Source organism: Coregonus clupeaformis, chromosome 40 (assembly GCF_020615455.1).
Source record: "Coregonus clupeaformis isolate EN_2021a chromosome 40, ASM2061545v1, whole genome shotgun sequence".
NCBI lineage: Eukaryota > Metazoa > Chordata > Actinopteri > Salmoniformes > Salmonidae > Coregonus > Coregonus clupeaformis.
This window is the reverse complement of record NC_059231.1, coordinates 2,491,550-2,518,107: the sequence shown is the minus strand read 5'-3', so window position 1 is coordinate 2,518,107 and position 26,558 is coordinate 2,491,550. Positions and strand designations below refer to the sequence as shown.

Here is a 26,558-nt window from a genome sequence, read left to right as displayed (position 1 = left end):
TCACTGGTGTGTAATATCATCTGGGATCATCAACCATATTGATTCTCTATACCATTGTCAACACAGCTATTAGTCCTAAGAGCTTCCTCAGCAAGTCTGTATCAAGCCTATGGTGTATGTGGTTAATGACTATAGACCCTAGAGCAAGTGTTCCACAACATCATGGCATTGCTCTGTCTGTCTGTCCAAAAAGCTCTCTCAGCGCCCTTTTAAACTTAGTGAGCGTTTCAATCAATGTTATCACTTTAACTGGATGTTGGTGGATTGGGTATCTATAGGAACTCGTAGAGGCCTCACCTGTACCATTGATTATGAGCTATGGTTTGGCATGAATTATAAGACGGCTTCATGTAGACAAAAAAAGAGTATAACTCCTGTTGAAAATGTTCTCTTCACTTCCTCACCCCAACCTTGATAAAGGTACTTTATGTTCCTAATATGAAAAGGTATTGTCACACATCCAGGACAGCAGGAAGGTTCCTCATTGGGTGAAAACAGAAGCGGTGCTATTAGGCCCCTGTAGCTTATACGTTTTAAGGTTTGATCACATTTGATCACATTATGACAAATAAGACACTTTGAATGCAATTTATTGTGGCATAAATGTTTCCAAAAGAGCGGTACAATAAATGTTACAAAGCACTTTCAAATCTGTCTAGAGTGTGGCGTGTTTAGCAAGGTAATGCTGTTCACAGTATATACAACTGATTGATACACAACTGGAACACAATAAAACCTCCCCTAACAGGATTACATTATGTACAATAAACAGTATTTAAAGATTACAACTTAGCAATATACAAACGGGGAACAAAAGTTTATAAAAATGTTATTGTTCAAAGTTTGGCTATGACAGGCTGTTCATGCAAGAAGTAAAGCCAGGTTGCTATGAACCTCAAAATGCTCCACAAATCAAACCATTATAAGCTATAGATATTCTTTAATTCATTCAGCTACTTGAACTAAATGCAAATAAACAAGCCTATAGGCAAATTGACCTATTGGTATCTTCACTGGTATTTTGTCAAGATGACAATTCAGCTTCTTTTCAAGCAAATCTCACCTGCTGTGTTGTTAGAGCCATTGACCTGGGCCCGGTTTCCCAAAATGCTCTAGGTTTCATTTAGCTCTAAATGGCTAAGAAATCAAAATGATGCTGCCTGCCGCACTGCTCATCTGTACAGAGGACCGAGAGCCCTAAGTGGTTGGTTGTAACAGGTTTATTACAAATGTATTTTATCACAGAGGCCTGTGAAATTTATAATTTTTCAAAATATGCTTTTGGTAAACTGGGTCCTGCTCTGGTCAGATCTGCACTTCTGTCATAACATAACTGGGGTTTTTCAAAGCCGGCAAAGCTGAAGCTCAAGGTGTGCTGTGTCAAATTGCATCCCCTCAGCATGAATGCATAATCTACCCTGAAAAAGCTCTGCTAAGAGATAACCTCTGCCATTTATCATCTCAAATCGTCTGTGTGAAATAGAGTAAGGCCAGGGAAAGGGGATGATCCATACGACTCAATGGATGGCTTCGCCGTTTGCTCACAACAGAATAACAAAATTACAGTGCTACCTCTGTACAATCAGAAGCACATTTCTTTCTGTGACCATTTCACCCCAACCCAACCCACTTTCCTTTTTACAATATTCACATAACATGATGAATACAGTACATTTTAAACAGTCCTTTAATGTATAAAAAAAGAGCAACACTGGATTGACTTAATCTCAACATACAAACACAGTAAAAATACAAACATTAAAAACTTGATCAGTCATATTTAGGCTACTCTTTATCCCCACCCCAACAGCAAAACGAAAACAAATGCATTTACAGTACCGTGACATTACACATGACATAATACCTAACAAAAAGGAAAACAGATTTCGTTACATCATGGTGTTGCTGCCTTTTCTATGGGGAAAAAGATAAAAAGTAAAAAAAAAAGATAAATGTCACAGGCCTTCTGTGATAAAATACATTTGTATTAAACCTGTTACAACATTCGCTCGAGGCTTTTACAACCAACCACTTGGGTCTCTCAGTCCTCTGTACAGATGAGTGGTGTGGCAGGAAGCATCAAATTGATTTCTTAGCCATTTACAGCAAAATGAAACCTAGAGCCATAATTGAACTGATATATCTTGTGGGTCGTAATAGCTTCAAACAGGCTGTCCACTCGCCTGTCTAGAAAAGGCACTCTCTACGGGTCGGAAACTACCGGATGCATCCGCTTTTCAAGGGAAATGGAAAGAGAGCCTGTGATGAGACTTCCGTTTTGGACGTTAACAAGGCGACACTCCATCTTAACTCCTCCTCCACATTTACTGGATTGGTTCAACAGTGCAGAAGAGAACTTCTCCTGACAGTTAATTTTTCTCGTCAGGACCAGAAAGACAGAAACGCCTGCTACGTTAGGTTAACAAAACCTAAAGATGAGCAGAGGAGTTTCAAAAAGGCCTTTTAGCTGCCGACATTGTGATAAGCCTGGTAAACTAAAGGAATATAGATGTATATTGTTTCAATTTTATTTACTGCAATGCATGATACAAATACGTACATCTATTTTGGTTTCATATTATGCATAACAATGTTTTTTCCAAATCAATAGAAATATCATAGTAAAATCTACACATGCTGTATGCTCCACGTACAGTAATAATATCAAAAGAAAAATAACTAATATGTAATGCAATATGGTACTACTTTATCCAATCATAAACAGAACACAAAGTATCTCTGTCTGTGACGTTAGAAGATGGATTCCCAAGTCCTATGTAAACCTACTAACATATTGTTAATGTAATCATATGTATGCATGTACAGTAGTACACTCACTGTAAATATGTGTCTGTATCTATGCCGGAGATTACAAAATGATCTATTCCAGCAAGATTTACTTGGGTGAATTTCAGGCTATGTGGAGTGTACTGACAATTGGTTCCTATCTTCAGACATGAATGTGTTTCCTTTAGTAGTTTTATGGGATCCAAATTCCACCACCACCCAGCAACAACCTACATCTTTAGAGTGTAACAAAAGTTAATAAAATCTCAGATATCAGCAAGTAACAAAAGGAAGAAAACACCCAAGACACTTGAAATGGAAGATGAATCCGAGTTGATCGGTTATCTTGCTCATGGAGGTGTAACTCAAAACAACATGATCTGATCTCATCTGATCTACTGTAGAGCAATCTCATATACATGTCCTAACTGACTCCAATACCCAATACCAGGGTTCTAGAGGCTGTCTTGACTTCCTTGTTTTGACCTCCTCTTGAGCTTATTGGACAGTCAGACGCTAACCCTCTTGTTTGATTGGCTTCAGGTTAATTAAAAAAGACTAACGATGTCGGAAGTCTGTGACTTGACTTCCCAGTAAACAAACCCCAAACAAGAAGCTTGAATAGTGTAAGAGTTAGTGTTTTGTTTCATCACGTTATCTCTGGATCCACAACTGACAAAGGAATCCTCATCCTTCGTGTTCCACGATGGGATAATATTGAGAGAAGTTGGGAGAGGAGAAGAAAGATGGAAAGGTGGATAACAAGTGAGCGGGAGAAGAAGGAGTGGAAGCAAGAGGATGTGAGAGAGAAGACAGGGTGAAAATGGATTGGTGGATGGGAGATTGGGGGACGTATGGGCCGGGGTGGTCGTGTTTACTTACAAAACTACAATTCCCACAAAGCACTGTCCGTCACTAATCTCCCGTCCATCAATCCATTTTCATTCTGTCTTCTCTCTCACATCCTCTTGCTTCAGATGTCAGGGGTCATGTCTGTGGGCAAACGCTTGGCAGAGTTTCTGTACAGGTTGATGTGCAGTCTGATGCCCACTGGGTAAGGTTTGGGGGGTATGATGGGGTAGTTTGGGGCTACTCAGATTTATGGCAGTACAGGTCTTTAAGAGCTTTCAGTTCCTCTATGAGGGTTTTGTTCTGGTTCTCCAGCACGGCAACGCGGTTCTCCAGACACTTGACATACTCCTTCTTCTTCCTGCGACACTCGCGGGCCGCCTCTCTGTGTGACAACAAGGACCAAGACACAGTCAGGGAAACCACCGGCTATTGGCTCAGCTAGCATGGGATGTTACACAGCATCTCTCTAGGTTCTTGGTTACACTTTACTTAATGCAGACAGGTGTAATGCTTTACTTGTAGCATGTATGAGCCATTATAATGTTTTACTAGAAGTCGCACAGGTCTTGGCTAAATTGAGTTCACAGTGGACCATAACTAAAGAGAACCTCACTCTGACTATATGTCCTTACCTATTCTTCATGAGTCTGACCTCTCTCTTGCGGGTGACTTCTACCTCTGGGCCCCCCTGGCCAGACAGGGCAGGGGAGGAAGCCATGACCACCCCAGAGGCGATGGTGCTGTTGGGGACCGTGCGGATCTGGTAGGCCTGCATATCTCCAGACGCAGCTGGGGAACAATGGAATGATACAGGAGGTCAAATATGGAGCCATGTGTTTGAAATCTACTACATTGCAGTTGTAATGTGCAGAATCACTGATAATGTGCAGAAGCAATTCTGTGCCTCTCCCTGCTCAAACTGATTCCATTCAAACACGCCGATTGTCTGTTTGTGTGTTTATCCATATCAAGAGGTAAGGCCAGTGTTTGCACTACCACTCACCTTGCACTACCACCTGGTTGCTGGGCACCAGGATCTGCTGGCCGTCTGAGGTCTGGGCGTACTGCAGGATGGTGGTGCCCTGCTGGGCGGCCGCAGTGTTGGACATGGTCAGGGTCTGCAGTCCCTGGACCGCATCTGTTCCGTTATTGGCCAACTGGATCGCACCGCCTTGGGTGATGGCGACTGGGAGAGGAGAGGGAGGTGAGAGGGACGGGGCGAGAGAGAATGAGAGAGGCAGAGGCAGAGAGAGAGAGAGAGAGATCAGAGAGAGAGATGAGAGAGAGATATGAGAGAGAGACAGATAGAGAGAGAGACAGATAGAGAGATGAGAGAGAGATGAGAGAGAGAGATCAGAGAGAGAGATGAGAGAGAGAGATGAGAGAGAGAGACAGATAGAGAGAGAGACAGATAGAGAGATGAGAGAGAGAGATCAGAGAGAGATGAGAGAGAGAGAGAGAGAGAGACAGATAGAGAGAGAGACAGATAGAGAGATGAGAGAGAGAGAGACAGAGAGAGAGAGAGAGAGAGAGATCAGAGAGAGAGATCAGAGAGAGAGAGAGATGAGAGAGAGAGAGATCAGAGAGAGAGATGAGAGAGAGAGAGAGAGATAGAGATGAGCGAGAGAGACAGCGAGAGAGAGAGGCAGAGAGAGAGAGGAGAGAGACGGAGAGAGAGAAGAGATACAGAGAGAGAGAGGAGCGAGACGGAGAGAGAGAGAGAGAGAGAAGAGACAGAGAGAGACAGAGAGAGAAGGAAAAGACAGTTTGTGAATAAGGTTGCAACATAAGCAACTAAAGATCTTGCTTAAACTACCCTCTTACTGTAAATAACCTCTTTGTCAGTGACATTGTTGAGTAAAAGAACAAAGGGTCAAAGGTGACGTACTGTACTGGCCACTGCTGGTCTGGTAGATGGGGCATGATGTGGGCATGGTAACCGTGGTGATGGCGGGTGCTGGGTCCTCTTCCGACTTCTCTTCCTCAATCCTGGGAACCCCCGGGGTGTCACCTGACGACAGGTCATTCAGGATCTTCCTGTTAGGGTCAGAGGTCAGGACGTTAGATAAAACACACACACAAACTAACAGTACTCACAGTACAGCATTATCACACACACACACACACACACACACATCAACGTGTACCTGTATGAGGGGCGACGTGAGAGGATCTCTCTGCGTTTCTGAGAGTCAGTCACACTGTCCACTGACTCCTGGGAGTCTTCACTCTCTGCTATGGTGGAGATCTGGAACAGTTCAATCAGGTGTGTTAGTGCTGGGCTAGTAATAATACTTGCTCTATCACAGTATATTCTTCTTGTGGCCTGTTGTGGTGGTCAGAGTTGTACCGGGGTGCAAAGTTATTGTATCTAAGCTAAAGTTTTAGCTAAGGTATTTTTATCATAATGAGACAAACCTCTATAAATGAAAGGTTAGATGAAAATGTCTACTCACCTGAACAGTCTGGACCTGTGGTGACTGTATGACAGAGGGCTGAGAGGCCTGGATGACCCCGTGAACCTGGACCGTCTGACCGTTGGGCAGCTGCACCAGGGTGACCGTAGGACCACTGGACGTGGCGTGGCCCGCTGCCATGGAAACCTGCAAAGCATAAACATAATCCTGCTGTCCAGGGGGGACACACACCTATGACTAGAACCCCCGAGTCTCTCCTAGTCTGGAAAAACTTGGGGTTTTCTGGGCCCTACTACGTACGTTTATAAAATACCTGTTTGCTACATTATTTTGTGTGTATGGGTACGTATTTCTTGTGTGTATGAGAATGAAACGGTAGCGTGAGTGATGTCAGTATGTACAGTATATTCTGTGACATCCTGCTGTCTCAGCCTGGTCATCCTACTGTCTCAGCCTGGTCATCCTACTGTCTCAGCCTGGTCATCCTACTATCTCAGCCTGGTCATCCTACTGTCTCAGCCTGGTCATCCTACTGTCTCAGCCTGGTCATCCTGCTGTCTCAATCTGGTCATCCTACTGTCTCAGCCTGGTCATCCTACTGTCTCAGTCTGGTCATCCTACTGTCTCAATCTGGTCATCCTACTGTCTCAGTCTGGTCATCCTACTGTCTCAGTCTGGTCATCCTACTGTCTCAGCCTGGTCATCCTACTGTCTCAGCCTGGTCATCCTACTGTCTCAGCCTGGTCATCCTGCTGTCTCAGCCTGGTCATCCTACTGTCTCAGCCTGGTCATCCTGCTGTCTCAATCTGGTCATCCTACTGTCTCAGCCTGGTCATCCTACTGTCTCAGCCTGGTCATCCTACTGTGTCAGCCTGGTCATCCTACTGTCTCAGCCTGGTCATCCTACTGTCTCAGCCTGGTCATCCTGCTGTCTCAGCCTGGTCATCCTGCTGTCTCAGTCTGGTCATCCTACTGTCTCAGCCTGGTCATCCTACTGTCTCAGCCTGGTCATCCTACTGTCTCAGCCTGGTCATCCTACTGTCTCAGCCTGGTCATCCTACTGTCTCAGCCTGGTCATCCTACTGTCTCAGTCTGGTCATCCTACTGTCTCAGCCTGGTCATCCTACTGTCTCAGCCTGGTCATCCTACTGTCTCAGCCTGGTCATCCTACTGTCTCAGCCTGGTCATCCTACTGTCTCAGCCTGGTCATCCTACTGTCTCAGCCTGGTCATCCTACTGTCTCAGTCTGGTCATCCTACTGTCTCAGTCTGGTCATCCTGCTGTCTCCTGCTTGCATCTTACATATGTCTGGCTCTCGCTGAACTCGGGGGGTAGATGACAGTCAGTGGAGGCTGGTGGGAGGAGCTAGGAGGACGGGCTCATTGTAATGGCTGGAATGGAATCGATGTGGTTTTCATATGTTTGATGTGTTTGATACCGTTCCATTTTTTCCATTCCAGCCATTACAATGAGCCCGTCCTCCTATAAATCCTCCCACCAGCCTCCTCTGGTAGATGACCATATTTCTAGTACCACAGGGTCTCTCTGTGAGTCATAGATCTCTGATGTAATGTTTGTATGTGTGTGTATGGAGTGTCAGCACATTCCCTATCAGTCAGTGAGTACCGTATTTTCCGCACTATAAGGCGCACTTAAAAGCCTTTAATTTTCTCAAAAAACGACAGTGCGCCTTATAATCCGGAGCGCCTTATATATGGATCAATTGGTTAATTGGTTGATCCATACTGGTTGTACACGGCGCTCAAGGCGCTCTGTCAAAATGTTTTAGTATGAAAAACCAATAAAAACAATTTAATAATAATGAAATGTTTCAGTACGACTGGTAAACTACAAAGCCGCACCGCTTGCAGCATTACGGCTACCGTAGTCAGTAAACACCGGTACTGTGCTTACTCACAGTCCCACACCACTTGTGTGTGTATAAAGACCCCAAAATTGTTGTCAGAACGCTTAATAAAGTTTGACTTTATCTGACTGTTTTGTTGACATTCCCTTTAGCACAGCTCCATCTAGTGGATGCATAACGCAACCCCAGTCAAACGTTTGACTGCAGTATCTTCTATTCTATGCGCTTTATAATCCGGTGCACCCTATATATGAAAACAGTTCTAAAATAGGCCATTCATTGAAGGTGCGCCTTATAATCCGGTGCGCTTTATAGTGCGGAAAATACGGTATGTAGCAATTTGTAAGTCGCTCTGGATAAGAGCGTCTGCTAAATGACGAAAATGTAAATGTAAATGTAGTAGTGTGTGGTAGATGTAGCAGTGTGTGGTAGACGTAGCAGTGTGTGATAAATCTAGCAGTGTGTGGTAGATGTAGTAGTGTGTGTAGTAGTGTGTGGTAGATGTAGCAGTGTGTGTAGTAGTGTGTGGTAGATGTAGCAGTGTGTGGTAGTAGTGTGTAGTAGATGTAGTAGTGTGTAGTAGATGTAGCAGTGTGTGGTAGATGTAGCAGTGTGTAGAAGATGTAGCAGTGTGTGGTAGACGTAGCAGTGTGTGATAATGTAACAGTGTGTGGTAGATGTAGTAGTGTGTGTAGCAGTGTGTGGTAGATGTAGTAGTGTGTGGTAGATATAGCAGTGTGTGGTAGCTGTAGCAGTGTGTGGTAGATGTAGCAGTGTGTGGTAGATGTAGTAGTGTGTGTAGTAGTGTGTGGTAGATGTAGCAGTCTGTGGTAGTAGTGTGTAGTAGATGTAGCAGTGTGTGGTAGATGTAGTAGTGTGTGGTAGATGTAGCAGTGTGTGGTAGCTGTAGCAGTGTGTGGTAGATGTAGCAGTGTGTGGTAAATGTAGCAGTGTGTGATAGATGTAGTAGTGTGTGGTAGACGTAGCAGTGTGTGATAATGTAACAGTGTGTGGTAGATGTAGTAGTGTGTGTAGCAGTGTGTGGTAGATGTAGTAGTGTGTGGTAGATGTAGCAGTGTGTAGTAGTGGTGTGTGGTAGATGTAGCAGTGTGTGGTAGCAGTGTGTGGTAGATGTAGCAGTGTGTGGTAGTAGTGTGTGTAGTAGTGTGTGGTAGATGTAGCAGTGTGTGGTAGATTTAGCAGTCTGTGGTAGGTGTAGCAGTGTGTGGTAAATGTAGCAGCATGTGGTAGATGTAATAGTGTGGGGTAGATGTAGCAGTGTGTGGTAGCAGTGTGTGGTAGATGTAGCAGTGTGGGGTAGATGTAGCAGTGTGTGGTAGATGTAGCAGTGTGTAGTAGCAGTGTGTGGTAGATGTAGCAGTGTGTGGTAGCAGTGTGTGGTAGATGTAGCAGTGTGTGGTAGAAGTGTGTGGTAGATTTAGCAGTGTGTGGTAGTAGTGTGTGGTAGATGTAGCAGTGTGTGGTAGTATTGTGTGGTAGATGTAACAGTGTGTGGTAGATGTAGCAGTGTGGGGTAGATGTAGCAGTGTTTGGTAGATGTAGCAGTGTGTCTAGTAGTGCGTGTAACAGTGTGTGGTATATGAAGTAGTGTGTGGTAGATATAGCAGTGTGTGGTAGTAGTGTGTGGTAGATGTAGCAGTGTTTGGTAGATGTAGCAGTGTGTGTAGTAGTGTGTGGTAGATGTAGCAGTGTGTGGTAGTAGTGTGTGGTAGATGTAGCAGTGTGTGGTAGTAGTGTGTGGTAGATGTAGCAGTGTGTGGTAGATGTAGTAGTGTGTGGTAGATGTAGCAGTGTGTGGTAGTAGTGTGTGGTAGATGTAGCAGTGTGTGGTAGTAGTGTGTGGTAGATGTAGCAGTGTGTGGTAGATGTAGCAGTGTGTGTAGTAGTGTGTGGTAGATGTAGCAGTGTGTGGTAGATGTAGTAGTGTGTGGTAGTAGTGTGTGTAGCAGCATGTGGTCGATGTAGCAGTGTGTGGTAGATGTAGCAGTGTGTGGTAGCAGTGTGTGGTAGATTTAGCAGTGTGTGGTAGTTATGTGTGATAGATGTAGCAGTGTGTGGTAGTAGTGTGTGGTAGATGTAGCAGTGTATGGTAGATGTAGCAGTGTGTGTAGTAGTGTGTGGTAGATGTAACAGTGTGTGGTAGATGTTGCAGTGTGTGGTAGTAGTGTGTGGTAGATGTAGCAGTGTGTGGTAGTAGCGTGTGGTAGATGTAGCAGTGTGTGGTAGATGTTGCAGTGTGTGGTAGTAGTGTGTGGTAGATGTAGCAGTGTGTGGTAGTTATGTGTGATAGATGTAGCAGTGTGTGGTAGTAGTGTGTGGTAGATGTAGCAGTGTATGGTAGATGTAGCAGTGTGTGTAGTAGTGTGTGGTAGATGTAGTAGTGTGTGATAGATGTAGCAGTGTGTGGTAGATGTAGCAGTGTGTGTAGTAGTGCGTGTAACAGTGTGTGGTAGATGTAGTAGTGTGTGGTAGATGTAGCAGTGTGTGGTAGTAGTGTGTGGTAGATGTAGCAGTGTGTGGTAGATGTTGCAGTGTGTGGTAGTAGTATGTGGTAGATGTAGCAGTGTGTGGTAGTTATGTGTGATAGATGTAGCAGTGTGTGGTAGTAGTGTGTGGTAGATGTAGTAGTGTGTGATAGATGTAGCAGTGTGTGGTAGATGTAGCAGTGTGTTATAAATGTAGCAGTGTGTGGTAGCGGTGTGTGGTAGATGTAGCAGTGTGTGGTAGTAGCGTGTGGTAGATGTAGCAGTGTGTGGTAGATGTTGCAGTGTGTGGTAGTAGTGTGTGGTAGATGTAGCAGTGTGTGGTAGTTATGTGTGATAGATGTAGCAGTGTGTGGTAGTAGTGTGTGGTAGATGTAGCAGTGTATGGTAGATGTAGCAGTGTGTGTAGCAGTGTGTGGTAAATGTAGTAGTGTGTGATAGATGTAGCAGTGTGTGGTAGATGTAGCAGTGTGTGATAAATGTAGCAGTGTGTGGTAGCGGTGTGTGGTAGATGTAGCAGTGTGTGGTAGTAGTGTGTGGTAGATGTAGAAGTGTGTGGTAGCTGTAGCAGTGTGTGGTAGCAGTGTGTGGAAGATGCAGCAGTGTGTGGTAGATGTAGCATTGTGTGGTAGATGTAGCAGTGTGTGGTAGCAGTGTGTGGTAGATGTAGCAGTGTGGGGTAGATGTAGCAGTGTGTGTAGTAGTGTGTGTAGCAGTGTGTGATAGATGTAGTAGTGTGTGGTAGATGTAGCAGTGTGTGTAGTAGTGTGTGGTAGATGTAGCAGTGTGTGGTAGTAGTGTGTGGTAGATGTATTAGTGTGTGGTAGATGTAGCAGTGTGTGGTAGTAGTGTGTGGTAGATGTAGCAGTGTGTGGTAGTAGCGTGTGGTAGATGTAGCAGTGTGTGGTAGATGTTGCAGTGTGTGGTAGTAGTGTGTGGTAGATGTAGCAGTGTGTGGTAGTTATGTGTGGTAGATGTAGCAGTGTGTGGTAGCAGTGTGTGGTAGATGTAGCAGTGTGTGTAGTAGTGTGTGGTAGATGTAGTAGTGTGTGGTAGATGTAACAGTGTGTGTAGCAGTGTGTGGTAGATGCAGCAGTGTGTGGTAGTAGTGTGTGGTAGATGTTGCAGTGTGTGTAGTAGTGTGTGGTAGATGTAGTAGTGTGTGGTAGGTGTAGCAGTGTGTGTAGTAGTGTGTGGTAGTAGTGTGTGGTAGATGTAGTATTGTGTGTAGCAGTGTGTGGTAGATGTAGCAGTGTGTGGTAGATGTAGAAGTGTGTGGTAGATGTAGTAGTGTGTGTAGTAGTGTGTGTGGTAGAGAGACAGGGAGGCAGTGTAGGCTTACATGTGAGTGGTATTAGTGATGAGGTACAGTACCAGTATGTAGCAGGGTACTAACCTGTGAGTGGTATTAGTGATGAGGTACAGTACCAGTATGTAGCAGGGTACTAACCTGTGAGTGGTATTAGTGATGAGGTACAGTACCAGTATGTAGCAGGGTACTAACCTGTGAGTGGTATTAGTGATGAGGTACAGTACCAGTATGTAGCAGGGTACTAACCTGTGAGTGGTAGTAGTGATGAGGTACAGTACCAGTATGTAGCAGGGTACTAACCTGTGAGTGGTATTAGTGATGAGGTACAGTACCAGTATGTAGCAGGGTAGTAACCTGTGAGTGGTATTAGTGATGAGGTACAGTACCAGTATGTAGCAGGGTACTAACCTGTGAGTGGTAGTAGTGATGAGGTACAGTACCAGTATGTAGCAGGGTAGTAACCTGTGAGTGGTAGTAGTGATGAGGTACAGTACCAGTATGTAGCAGGGTACTAACCTGTGAGTGGTATTAGTGATGAGGTACAGTACCAGTATGTAGCAGGGTAGTAACCTGTGAGTGGTATTAGTGATGAGGTACAGTACCAGTATGTAGCAGGGTACTAACCTGTGAGTGGTAGTAGTGATGAGGTACAGTACCAGTATGTAGCAGGGTACTAACCTGTGAGTGGTAGTAGTGATGAGGTACAGTACCAGTATGTAGCAGGGTACTAACCTGTGAGTGGTAGTAGTGATGAGGTACAGTACCAGTATGTAGCAGGGTACTAACCTGTGAGTGGGCGATCTGTTGGCTGTCTGTCTCTGACACTTCTGTGTCTCCTCCCTGCTGAACCTCTGCTGCCGACTCCATGGTCATCGACTTAGCTGTTGGAGGAAAGGGGAGCGGAGGATATTAGGGTTAGAGAAGACTTTCTGATGCATATCTTGTTATGATCAACAAGGAGAAAATCAGAGTAATGCTGATGATCATTTCAGCTGGTTTGACCTAGTTTGTATAAAGAAAATGGTAGTAGCCTTAGTACTTAGTAGTATTTTCTCCAAGTAATTATTTTGAAGGATTCAACACAATTGATAGTTAACTGGTATTTGGTATTATGGTATTACCATACATTTAATTAATCTTCCTGTACAGTTCATTGGAAGGATATCAGTGGAAAGCCTCTCAACCAACTCTGTCTGTTAGCCAAGTGTTTGTTTGTGCAAATCAATATAAAACTATGACCACAGATGTCCTTCCAGTTTTTATGAATACAGTAGCTAATAACTGAAATAGAATCTGTTTATAACTGACAAAGTTGTATACGTCTTGTGTCACTTAAATGTCACTGGCAACATGATAGCTTTTACCTTCTTAGAAGTAAAGCAGGGTGAAGCCACTTCTCACGGATGTGACTGAGAGGTCAAGTGAAAGTGAATATGGCACAGTCACAGACAGAGCTCAAGGCTATTCCTGAGCTTTATCATAGTCTTCTACACTGAGTATACTTAAGCAATAAGGCCTGAGGGGGTGTGGTATATGGCCAATATACCATGGCTAAGGGCTGTTCTTAGGCAAGACGCAACGCGGAGTGCCTGGATACAGCCCTTAGCCGTGGTATATTGGCCATATACCAAAAACCCCTGAGGTGCCTTATTGCTATTATAAACTGGTTACCAAGGTAATTAGTGCAGTAAAAATAAATGTTTTGTCATACCCGTGGTATATGGTCTGATATACCATGGCAGTTTGCAAATCAGCATTCAGAACACGAACCACCCAATTCATAAAAAACATTAAGATGCTTTTTCCATGACATACAGTGCCTTGCAAAATTATTCATCCCCCTTGGCGTTTTTCCTATTTTGTTGCATTACAACCTGTAATTTAAATTTATTTTTATTTTTATTTAATGTAATGAACATTCACAAAACAGTCCAAATTGGTGAAGTGAAATGAAAAAAATAACTTATTTCAAAAAATTCTAAAAAATAAATAACGGAAAAGTGGTGCGTGCATATGTATTCACCCCCTTTGCTATGAAGCCCCTAAATAAGATCTGGTGCAACCAATTACCTTCAGAAGTCACATAATTAGTTAAATAAAGTCCACCTGTGTGTAATCTAAGTGTCACATGATCTGTCACATGATCTCAGTATACAGTTGAAGTCGGAAGTTTACATACACCTTAGCCAAATACATTTAAACCCAGATTTTCACAATTCCTGACATTTAATCCTAGTAAAAATTCCCTGTTTTAGGTCAGTTAGGAGCACCACTTTATTTTAAGAATGTGAAATGTCAGAATAATAGTAGAGAGAATGATTTATTTAATATTCCCAGTAGGTCAGAAGTTTACATACACTCAATTAGTATTTGGTAGCATTGCCTTTAAATTGTTTAACTTGGGTCAATTGTTTTGGGTAGCCATCCACAAGCTTCCCACAATAAGTTGGGTGAATGTTGGCCCATTCCTCCTGACAGAGCTGGTGTAACTGAGTCAGGTTTGTAGGCCTCCTTGCTCGCAAACGCTTTTTCAGTTCTGCCCAAAGATTTTCTAAAGGATTGAGGTCAGGGCTTTGTGATGGCCACTCCAATACCTTGACTTTGTTGTCCTTAAGCCATTTTGCCACAACTTTGGAAGTATGATTGGGGTCACTGTCCATTTGGAAGACCCATTTGTGACCAAGCTTTCACTTCCTGACTGATGTCTTGAGATGTTGCTTCAATATATCCACATAATTTTCCTTCCTCATGATGCCATCTATTTTGTGAAGTGCACCAGTCCCTCCTGCAGCAAAGCACCCCCACAGCATGATGCTGCCACCCCCGTGCTTCACGGTTGGGATGCTTTTCTTCGGCTTGCAAGCCACACCCTTTTTCCTCCAAACATAACGATGGTCATTATGGCCAAACAGTTCTATTTTTGTTTCATCAGACCAGAGGACATTTCTCCAAAAAGTACGATCTTTGTCCCCATGTGCAGTTGCAAACCGTAGTCTGGCTTTTTTATGGCAGTTTTGGAGCAGTGGCTTCTTCCTTGCTGAGAGGCCTTTCAGGTGATGTCGATATAAGACTCATTTTACTGTGGATATAGATACTTTTGTACCTGCTTCCTCCAGCATCTTCACAAGGTCCTTTGCTGTTGTTCTGGGATTGATTTGCACTTTTTGCACCAAAGTACGTTAATCTCTAGGAGACAGAACGCGTCTCCTTCCTGAGCGGTATGACGGCTCCGTGGACCCATGGTGTTTATACTTGCGTACTATTGTTTGTACAGATGAACGTGGTACCTTCAGGCATTTGGAAATTGCTCCCAAGGATGAACCAGACTTGTAGAGGTCTACAATTCTTTTGCTGAGGTCTTGGCTGATTTCTTTTGATTTTCCAATGATGTCATGCAAAGAGGAACTGAGTTTGAAGGTAGGCCTTGAAATACATCCACAGGTACACCTCCGATTGACTCAAATGATGTCAATTAGCCTATCAGAAGCTTCTAAAGCCATGACACCATTTTCTGGAATTTTCCAAGCTGTTTAAAGGCACAGTCAACTTAGTGTATGTAAACTTCTGACCCACTGGAATTGTGATACAGTGAATTACAAGTGAAATAATCTGTCTGTAAACAATTGCTGGAAAAATTACTTGTGTCATGCACAAAGTAGATGTCCTAACCGACTTGCCAAAACTATAGTTTGTTAACAAGACATTTGTGGAGTGGTTGAAAAACAAGTTTTAATGACTCCAACCTAAGTGTCTGTAAACTTCCGACTTCAACTGTATATACAGTGAGGGAAAAAAGTATTTGATCCCCTGCTGATTTTGTACGTTTGCCCACTGACAAAGACATGATCAGTGTATAATTTTAATGGTAGGTTTATTTGAACAGTGAGAGACAGAATCACAACAAAAAAATCCAGAAAAACACATGTCAAAAATGTTATAAATTGATTTGCATTTTAATGAGGGAAATAAGTATTTGACCCCTCTGCAAAACATGACTTAGTACTTGGTGGCAAATCCCTTGTTGGCAATCACAGAGGTCAGACGTTTCTTGTAGTTGGCCACCAGGTTTGCACACATCTCAGGAGGGATTTTGTTCCACTCCTCTTTGCAGATCTTCTCCAAGTCATTAAGGTTTCGAGGCTGAAATTTTGGCAACTCGAACCTTCAGCTCCCTCCACAGATTTTCTATGGGATTAAGGTCTGGAGACTGGCTAGGCCACTCCAGGACCTTAATGTGCTTCTTCTTGAGCCACTCCTTTGTTGCCTTGGCCGTGTGTTTTGGGTCATTGTCATGCTGGAATACCCATCAACGACCCATTTTCAATGCCCTGGCTGAGGGAAGGAGGTTCTCACCCAAGATTTGACGGTACATGGCCCTGTCCATCGTCCCTTTGATGTGGTGAAGTTGTCCTGTCCCCTTAGCAGAAAAACACCCCCAAAGCATAATGTTTCCACCTCCATGTTTGACGGTGGGGATGGTGTTCTTGGGGTCATAGGCAACATTCCTCCTACTCCAAACACGGCGTGTTGAGTTGATGCCAAAGAGCTCGATTTTGGTCTCATCTGACCACAACACTTTCACCCAGTTCTCCTCTGAATCATTCAGATGTTCATTGGCAAACTTCAGACGGCCCTGTATATGTGCTTTCTTGAGCAGGGGGACCTTGCGGGCGCTGCAGGATTTCAGTCCTTCACGGCGTAGTGTGTTACCAATTGTTTTCTTGGTGACTATGGTCCCAGCTGCCTTGAGATCATTGACAAGATCCTCCAGTGTAGTTCTGGGCTGATTCCTCACCGTTCTCATGATCATTGCAACTCCACGAGGTGAGATCTTGCATGGAGCCCCAGGCCGAGGGAGATTGACAGTTCTTTTGTGTTTCTTCCATTTGCGAATAATCGCACCAACTGTTGTCACCTTCTCACGAAGCTGCTTGGCGATGGTCTTGTAGCCCATTCCAGCCTTGTGTAGGTCTACAATCTTGTCCCTGACATCCTTGGAGAGCTCTTTGGTCTTGGCCATGGTGGAGAGTTTGGAATCTGATTGATTGATTGCTTCTGTGGATAGGTGTCTTTTATACAGGTAACAAGCTGAGATTAGGAGCACTCCCTTTAAGAGTGTGCTCCTAATCTCAGCTCGTTACCTGTATAAAAGACACCTGGGAGCCAGAAATCTTTCTGATTGAGAGGTGGTCAAATACTTATTTCCCTCATTAAAATGCAAATCAATTTATTACATTTTTGACATGCGTTTTTCTGGATTTTTTGTTAGTGTTATTCTGTCTCTGACTGTTCAAATAAACCTAGCATTAAAATTATAGACTGATCATTTCTTTGTCAGTGGGCAAACGTACAAAATCAGCAGGGGATCAAATACTTTTTTCCCTCACTGTACTGTTCTGAAAGGCCCCAAAGTCTGCAACACCACTAAGCAAGGGGCACCACCAAGCAAGCGGCACCATGAAGACCACTTTAAGCCATACACTCCACAGAGCTGGGCTTTACGGAAGAGTGGCCAGAAAAAAAGCCATTGCTTAAAGAAAAAAATAAGCAAACACGTTTGTGGGAGACTCCCCAAACATATGGAAGAAGGTACTCAGGTCAGATGAGACTAAAATTGAGCTTTTTGGCCATCAAGGAAAACGCTATGTCTGGCGCAAACCCAACACCTCTCATCACCCCGAGAACACCATCCTCACAGTGAAGCGTGGTGGTGGCAGCATCATGCTGTGGGGATGTTTTTCATCGGCAGGGACTGGGAAACTGGTCAGAATTGAAGGAATGATGGATGGCGCTAAAGATTGCTGTACACTAGCGGAACCCATCCAACTTGAAGGAGCTGGAGCAGTTTTTTCTTGAAGAATGGGCAAAAATCCCAGTGGCTAGATGTGCCAAGCTTATAGAGACATACCCCAAGAGACTTGCAGCTGTAATTGCTGCAAAAGGTGGCTGTACAAAGTATTGACCTTGGGGGTGAATAGTTATGCACGCATAACCACGTTTTCTGTTTTTTTGTCTTATTTCTTGTTTGTTTCACAAGAAAAAATATTTTGCATCTTCAAAGTGGTAGGCATGTTGTGTAAATCAAATTATACAAACCCCCAAAAAATCTATTTTAATTCCAGGTTGTAAGGCAACAAAATAGGAAAAATGCCAAGGGGGGTGAATACTTTCCCAAGCCACTAACCAGGTGAATCCAGGTGAAAGCTATGATCCCTTATTAATGTAACTTGTGAAATCCACTTCAATCAGTGTGGATGAAGGGGAGGAGATAGGTTAAAGAAATTATTTTTAAGCCTTGAGATAACGGAGACATGGATTGCGCATGTGTGCCATTCAGAAGGTGAATGGGCAAGATAAAGGATTTTGAAGTGCCTTTGAACGGGATATGGTAGTAGGTGCCAGGCGCACCGGTTTGTGTCAAGAACTGCAACGCTGCTGGGTTTTTCACGCTCAGCAGTTTCCCGTGTGTATCAAGAATGGTCCACCACCCAAAGGACATCCAGGCAACTTGACACAACCGTGGGAAGCATTGGAGTCAACATGGGCCAGCATCCCTGTGGAATGCTTTCGACACCTTGTAGAGTCCATGCCCCCGACGAATTTAGGCTGTTCTGAGGGCAAAATCAAGGTGTTCTTAATGTTTTGTACCCTCAGTGTACATTGTACATATGCAGTACATGTAAGTGAGGGAGTTAGGGTAACCCTTTGACAATGTGATTTATATTAGGAATGTCCTGAGACAACCTCTGGAAAACTGATGGGTGTGTCGAAACTTATTTGAGACCGACATTGTACTGGAGTGAGGAAGCGGCCCATTTCTGGGTTATAAACACATGCGCGCATCACACTAGAGGTCTTCACGGATCCACCTGTACCTGAATACCCAGATCCAGAATTCTAAATAATGTCACTGGTCTGGGTCAGATCTTATATGATTGTCATGGGTCTTGGGTATGTGTAATTTTAACTGACTTGTCCGGAAGGACCCATATAGATCCGAATGTTACTGCTGCAGTAGAGCGAGAGAAATTGTATAATTTATGCTGCTGCTCTTTGCTTTTCATGAGAGTGGCGCGTGTAGCTTGTTGTTGGCCAATCATAGGTCATCAAAGCATCAATAGGCTACAGTCATAGAGCCTCGCTCCTTGTGTGGCAAAAGTTAGGAGATATCTAATCAATGGAAGATGGAATTAAATGATGGAGTTAAAAGTTAAAGGAGAAGGATAGGCTACAGCGACCAAGAGCCAACAGGTAGGCAATGTGAAATGTGGCAAAGTTGGTTCCTGTTTCAGTAGCATCTTTGTCACGTTTGCGTGGGTCAAACAAAAACACCCTGAGGATTGGTTGACAAAAGAGCCTCCCACAATGCAGGCGATGACGGTAGGATGAAGTTGGCGAAGAGCAACTGCAGAAACTTGCAGTCGACTACAGTCAAAACTTAATGACCCAAGATAACCCAAGATAGACCAGAGCCTGTCGTTTCCAATGGGAGCAAATCATAGTGGGCAGAACAAGCAAGGAGGTGGGTGGGGCCAAACACAAGCTAGTGAGATCCTATTGGTTCTAGCATTTATTTGCATATTTCCGTTATAGCTGTGAAGTGCATGTGTAATAACTCAATTCACCCTTGCACTCCTTCTAAACAACACCATTTTTTTGAAACTTTAGCAAACGGTAAAGTCTACAAAACGCAGTCCACTCTGTTTGTTACAGATTCTAGTTTTGGAAACAGAAAACTGTATGGAGATCAAATTAGCAGAATGTCGGCCAAATTACATCTCGCTCCATCTTCTCCCACTGCTAGCCACTGGGCTTCCTCTCATCACCATATTTGGTAGTGAGTGGAAACACTAGCCGTATGCTTAAAATTTATACTCTGGTGAAATATCTGGCTTATTGTTCTGTGGTATTAGCATCCCAATATTGTGACAGGAGTACGGGCGAGTGGGTGTGTTGAAAGGAAAGTAGTGGGCGTGTGGAAAGGAGTGGGTGTGTGGAAAGGAGTGGGTGTGTCGAAAGGAAAGTAGTGGGCGTGTGGAAAGGAGTGGGTGTGTCGAAAGGAAAGTAGTGGGCGTGTGGAAAGGAGTGGGTGTGTCGAAAGGAAAGTAGTGGGCGTGTGGAAAGGAGTGGGTGTGTCGAAAGGAAAGTAGTGGGCATGTGGAAAGGAGCGGGTGTGTCGAAAGCGCCCTGCTATAGGTTAGACAGTTTTGATTGAGCTGTTTTTTTCCGCACAACTACCGCACATTTAGCTATTATACTGCAAGTTTGTACTTCTGTTCTGAAGCCAAAGGATGAGTCTGAGTCGTATATCACTGTTAGTTTTACACAAATAATGGTACATTTTCAGTTATAAAACTGACAATTGTTTATTTTGGATTAAAAGTATTGATGATGGGTGTACTGTTACTTCATGCATTGTATGTGTGTGTTTACTGTGACACTGATATTGGCTACTTGGTAGACTTCCCACGCCTTGCCGGACAGTAGTGCTTGTTAAGCAGGAGCGAAGGGCACTGTCCCCCGGTGTTGTTGCCGAGGGGACCGAGTGGCGCAGCGGTCTAATGCCTCTAGCACTGCATCGCAATGCTACAGACCCATCACTACAGACCCAGGTTCGATCCCAGGCTGTATCACAACCGATCAGGAGTCCCATAGAGCAGCGCACAATTGGCCCAGCATCATCTGGGTTAGGGGAGAGGTAGGCCGCCATCATTGTAAATAAGAATTTGTTCTTAACTGACTTGCCTGGTTAAATAAAAAAGAATGCCCTCCCATTGAGTAGTAGACTATGTATGTATCAAGGCGACATCTATATGGTTATCAATATTAGTTATTTCTTGTGTAGGCTGCTATCCTGCTTGAAATAAAATCATGTGAGAGAAAAAAATGTGCCATGTCAGCGACCACCAGCAACACAACCTTGATAACCAGCAGGCACGTCGATACAACACTGGTGCACTGGTTGCCAGCTTATTGACTCTTCGTGCAGAAACAAATCGGCCCAATTAGCTGATTCACTTTCGATACACCCACTCGCCCCATACTCCAGCCGCCATATTGGGTTGCAGCTACCCATACTTGGACCGGTGGGTTCAAAGCATCTCAATGGCCAATACATTGCATCAGCAATCCAGGGTGTATATACATAATTGGCTGAGCCGGAGGAGCGCGTAATCCTGCTGTTGAATTCATTGCGGCCAACAGGTCAAACAAACAACTAAAATGAACGAGTCACTCGGAAAAAACGAATCATGACCGAAAACAACAACACAGAGAACGAGAGAGAGAGAGAGAGGAAAATCAAATCGTCAGCGGCACCATCGAGAACGACGGAATGATGGGCGGAACGATGGGCGGAACAAGCCGAATGGCTGACCGAGTTAACCGAAGTCATCCCGAAAGTGGGCGGAAAATAACAAACATTTAGGCTAGAACGTTGCATCCGAGCGCCCTTCAAATCTTTCTGCTTCAAAGTAGCGTTTATTATAAAAATGTTTTACATTTAGGGAGGTTACTTTGTAGCGACTAGTTGGCACCTGCCAAGTGCAATTGTTAGGATGTGGCTACCTGTGGTGTGTCTTAATTTACGACTATACGTTTTCTGTATTTTCTTAACCTGGTGTTTTATTTATTTTATATTATTAGCTATGTAGCTTGTATTGTCCCTGTTTTGAAATGTATTATTGATCTTCAATAAAAATAAATAAAAACAAGACCAATAATTGCTACCTTTGACAGTGTAGGAACATGGGTGTCGTGCTACCTGGAGCACAGGGGACTAACGCTTGTGTAGGCTGCTATCCTGCTTGAAATAAAATTATGTGAGAGAAAAAAATGTACCATGTCAGCGACCACCAGCAACACAACCTTGATAACCAGCAGGCAAGTCGATACAACACTGGTGCACTGGTTGCCGGCTTATTGACTCTTCGTGCAGCCCAATCTGCCATGCAAAACGGTCTCGAGTGGAAACAAATCGGCCCAATTAGCTGATTCGCTTTCGATACACCCACTCGCCCCATACTCCAGCCGCCATATTGGGTTGCAGCTACCCATACTTGGACCGGTGGGTTCAAAGCATCTCAATGGCCAATACATTGCATCAGCAGTCCAGGGTGTATATACATAATTGGCTGAGCCGGAGGAGCGCGTAATCCTGCTGTTGAATTCATTGCGGCCAACAGATCAAACGAACGACTAAAATGAACGAGTCACTCGGAAAAAAATAAATCATGACTCTCGAGTCAGTAGTTCAAAAAGAACGAATCGTTCGCGAACTGCACATCACTACCATTCAGTAGATTAGAAGATAAGCTAAACTCCGTGACAAGACAGAGAGCCACATGGAGAGTGCGGCCGCCGCCTCTGTGACATACCATACATACATAGGTTACCATTGGTTTTACATTTAGTTCAAGATAATTTAGGTCAACTTTTAAGCGCAATATGAAACATAATATAATTCTGTATAATAAGTGAATATCCAAAATAGACCTACAAAAAAACTGAGTAGCCTAATGTGTTTGAGAATGTTTCGACTAGGCTACTCTTATATAACTTAATTTTGGCAAACAGAACGACTAGAGGCAAATAGACTAGCGTGACATGATGGGACATATCATTGTAACAACCCAGGCATATGGATACATAAACCACATCCAAATCTGGGCACTTGTCTAGGTTTATTTATTTTAGACCAGGCAAGCAACAACGGTTCTCCCAAAGAGTTGATTTGACTAGTGGACAAAAAAATCGACAAATCTCATATCATGGTGAAGCCAATATATAATTTTGCACTTTAAGAATTGAAATTCAAGAATACCCAGAGTTTTCGTAACAAACAGTATTTAGCAGTTGAGTTTGGTTTAACACCTGCATTTTGTAGGCTTCATGAAATCTCCCTTTGCATTTCTATTCTACAGGCTAGGCTGCTGCGCAAGAAGTTCAACTGCGCGCAAATATCCTTCAATCTTTAGAGGGACATACTATGATTTCATGACAGGACGCATTTGCTTGTAAAACCGCATCACAGAATATGCTGTCCAAACAAGCAACGTTCCACTCGATCTTGGCTGGCGGGCTAGCATACTCCTCATTCCCTGTCTTTTTCCAGGCTACTCGCCGCAGCAGCAGCAGCAGCAGCCTCCCCTCCCTCCTTGTCTGCATGACTGCCTGTAATAAGCCCGCCGCCATGATTTCTTTGTTCCTCCGGGCCGAAATTCGCCCAGACTATATCTTATTTGGGACGCGCTTTGTCTCTCTTCCTCCCGGACACTAGTCTTCTCTTACCGATACAGACTCCCTCCGTCACTCCCGGGCCCTCGGAGCTCCACTTTTATTCAGGCCGACACGTAAGAGACCGCGTCAGGCTACACCTCCGTCGCGTCACCGAAAACAACAACACAGAGAAGAAGAGAGAGAGGAAAATCAAATCGTCAGCGGCACCATCGAGAACGACGGAATGATGGGCGGAACAAGCCGAATGGCTGACGGAGTTAACCGAAGTCATCCCGAAAGTGGGCGGAAAAGAACGAACATTTAGGCTAGAACGTTGCATCCGAGCGCTCTCCAAATTGTAATCTTTCTGTTTCAAAGTAGCGTTTATTATTAATTTTTTTTACATTTAGGGAGGTTACTTTGTAGCGACTAGTTGGCACCTGCCAAGTGCAATTGTTAGGATGTGGCTACCTGTGGTGTGTGTTAATTTACGACTATACGTTTTCTGTATTTTCTTAACCTGGTGTTTTATTTATTTTATATTATTAGCTATGTAGCTTGTATTGTCTCTGTTTTGAAATGTATTATTGATCTTCAATAAAAATAAATAAAAACAAGACCAATAATTGCTACCTTTGACAGTGTAGGAACATGGGTGTCGTGCTACCTGGAGCACAGGGGACTAACTGTGGTCCTCTGTAGCTCAGCTGGTAGAGCACGGCGCTTGTAACGCCAAGGTAGTGGGTTCGATACCCGGGACCACCCATACACAAACATGTATGCACGCATGACTGTAAGTCGCTTTGGATAAAAGCGTCTGCTAAATGGCATATTATTATTTTTATTTTTAACGCTCCCTCACTTTCTTTCAATTTGAGAATACATGGAGCTGGTAAAACTATTTCTGGAAAATTAATTTACCACTAACATTCCATGAAAAACAATAGAATGACAAACCAAATAAATATGTATAGCAGCTGTGGTGTCTCAAAATATGTTGCTAATTATGCTGTGATGATAAGAATTCCGCTGACGCTGTACTTTGATTATAAAGGTTTATTTATATCAAAGGGTTCCAGCATCAATCTGTTAATATGTTGTTTCTCCCCGTCCTTTGTTCAAAACATGGTATTTATATCCTATGTAACATTAGATGGGTGGTTTTTGACAGACCAATCCCCGGCCTCCCCACATATCTCCAAATGTCCTCTATTCCAAGAAACCTATGTAGTAATGCTTTCCAGATGTTTCAGCAAAGCAGAGTAGAGTTCATCCATTACACCATTTGCAAATGTCAGCAAAATCATAGACCCTTAGACACCACATATTATGATTATGATGCAATTGAATACATATGAAAACCTCAGCAAACAAAATACAATCAAAAATGTCCACATTCAGGCTGGTCGACCCATCGGACCCTCCTGTGGATTCTCTCTGTCCCTGCCTAGACCCAATATCCCTAAGCTTCAACGAAATAAACAAAAACATCTGAGGTCCCCACATGTACCCAACAACAGAAAACATAATTCTTCAAAAATTAATACAGAAAGAATATGGCACAAATTATGTATTACACATGCAAATATGTCTATATATTTTTTATTTATTTTTATTTAACCTTTATTTAACCAGGTAAGCCAGTTGAGAACAAGTTCTCATTTACAACTGCGACCTGGCCAAGATAAAGCAAAGCAGTGCGATAAAAACAACAACACAGAGTTACATCTGGGGTAAAACAAAACATAAAGTCAAAAATACAACAGAAAAATATATATACAGTGTGTGCAAATGTAGCAAGTTATGGAGGTAAGGCAATACATAGGCTATAGTGCAAAATAATTACAATTAGTATTAACACTGGAATGATAGATGTGCAAGAGATGATGTGCAAATAGAGATACTGGGGTACAAATGAGCAAAATAAATAACAATACAGGGATGAGGTAGTTGGGCGGGCTAATTTCAGATGGGCTGTGTACAGGTGCAGTGATCGGTAAGGTGCTCTGACAACTGATGCTTAAAGTTAGTGAGGGAGATAAGTGTCTCCAACTTCAGAGATTTTGCAATTTGTTCCAGTCATTGGCAGCAGAGAACTGGAAGGAATGGCGGCCAAAGGAGGTGTTGGCTTTGGGGATGACCAGTGAGATATACCTGCTGGAGCGCGTACTACGGGTGGGTGTTGCTATGGTGACCAATGAGCTAAGATAAGGCGGGATTTGCCTAGCAGTGATTTATAGATGGCCTGGAGCCAGTGGGTTTGGTGACGAATATGTAGTGAGGACCAGCCAACAAGAGCGTACAGGTCACAGTGGTGGGTAGTATATGGGGCTTTGGAGACAAAACGGATGGCACTGTGATAGACTACATCCAATTTGCTGAGTAGAGTGTTGGAGGCTATTTTGTAAATGACATCGCCGAAGTCAAGGATCGGTAGGATAGTCAGTTTTACAAGGGCATGTTTGGCAGCATGAGTGAAGGGAGGCTTTGTTGCGAAATAGGAAACTGATTCTAGATTTAACTTTGGATTGGAGATTCTTAATGTGAGTCTGGAAGGAGAGTTTACAGTCTAACCAGACACCTAGGTATTTGTAGTTGTCCACATACTCTAGGTCAGACCCGTCGAGAGTAGTGATTCTAGTCGGGTGGGCGGGTGCAAGCAGCGTTCGGTTGAAGAGCATGCATTTAGTTTTACTAGTGTTTAAGAGCAGTTGGAGGCTACTGAAGAAGTGTTGTATGGCATTGAAGCTCGTTTGGAGGTTTGTTAACACAGTGTCCAATGAAGGGCCAGATGTATACAAAATGGTGTCGTCTGCGTAGAGGTGGATCTGAGAGTCACCAGCAGCAAGAGCGACATCATTGATATACACATTGCAGACACTGGAATGTAGTCCACTACACTTCATCTCCTCAGCAGTGTCGACTTCCAATGAAACGTTGATGATGGAATCTGAACATTTCCACACCTTCCTTGTTCCACTTCCTCCAGTCCATTCATATTGTCCATGTTTGAGTATTTGAATCCCACTCTACACATCCCCATATACTTCTGGAAGAAAAGAAAATACCAAACAGTATCTTTTGCAAAACAACACATTCAAATTAAAACATCAATATCAACTAAAAATGATATATATATATATGAATCACATTCCATTTCCCCCCTTTGATTCATAAGAAAATACTAAATATCATCATAATATTTAAAAATATGTGAAAAATTGATATCTATCCATCAATACTCCTTTGAGTCTTGACAGAAGGTTAAACCCTCTTATCGTTTCATTTGCAAACCCCTTCAAAGTATAGGTCATATTATCTATGTTATCTTCCAATATTTTACACCATACCATGGAAAAATTCCCACTTCTCTCCTAGACTTATCCTCCAATGGTAGGCTTCCAGACTATGAAACTTCTCTCTTTCAGAATCAGATTTATCTTTTTCCCTTGCTTCCCCTCTTTTAATTTTAAAAACCTCATATGGAAGCTTCAACATCTACATGTAACAACATCCTTTCCATCCATAGGGTAAGAATATATAGGCTTTATCACCACAAACCCCCTAAATATCTCTAAATTCCCAATAGTCACATTACCATG

The 26,558-nt window shown here is 43.4% G+C and overlaps 1 protein-coding gene across 3 annotated transcripts; it reads right to left on the bottom strand.

Moving 5' to 3' along the window:
* Positions 1-1,669: 1,669 nt before the first annotated feature.
* On the bottom strand, positions 1,670-23,214 carry LOC121555204 (cyclic AMP-responsive element-binding protein 1). Of its 3 annotated transcripts, none has more exons than XM_041869048.2 (8): positions 23,029-23,214; positions 12,526-12,620; positions 6,096-6,263; positions 5,787-5,887; positions 5,528-5,676; positions 4,643-4,825; positions 4,272-4,428; positions 1,670-4,021 (listed from the first exon to the last, which is right to left on the bottom strand). In XM_041869048.2, exons 2-8 carry the CDS (start codon positions 12,610-12,612, stop codon positions 3,877-3,879), a joined length of 990 nt encoding a protein of 329 aa, XP_041724982.1. In that variant the 5' UTR covers positions 12,613-12,620; positions 23,029-23,214; the 3' UTR covers positions 1,670-3,876. The 3 variants fall into 3 exon arrangements, with proteins under 3 accessions (XP_041724982.1, XP_041724981.1, XP_041724983.1); XM_041869047.2 differs by having other exon boundaries at positions 6,096-6,266; positions 23,029-23,213; XM_041869049.2 differs by having other exon boundaries at positions 6,096-6,242; positions 23,029-23,213.
* Between the last annotated feature and the right edge of the window lie 3,344 nt (positions 23,215-26,558).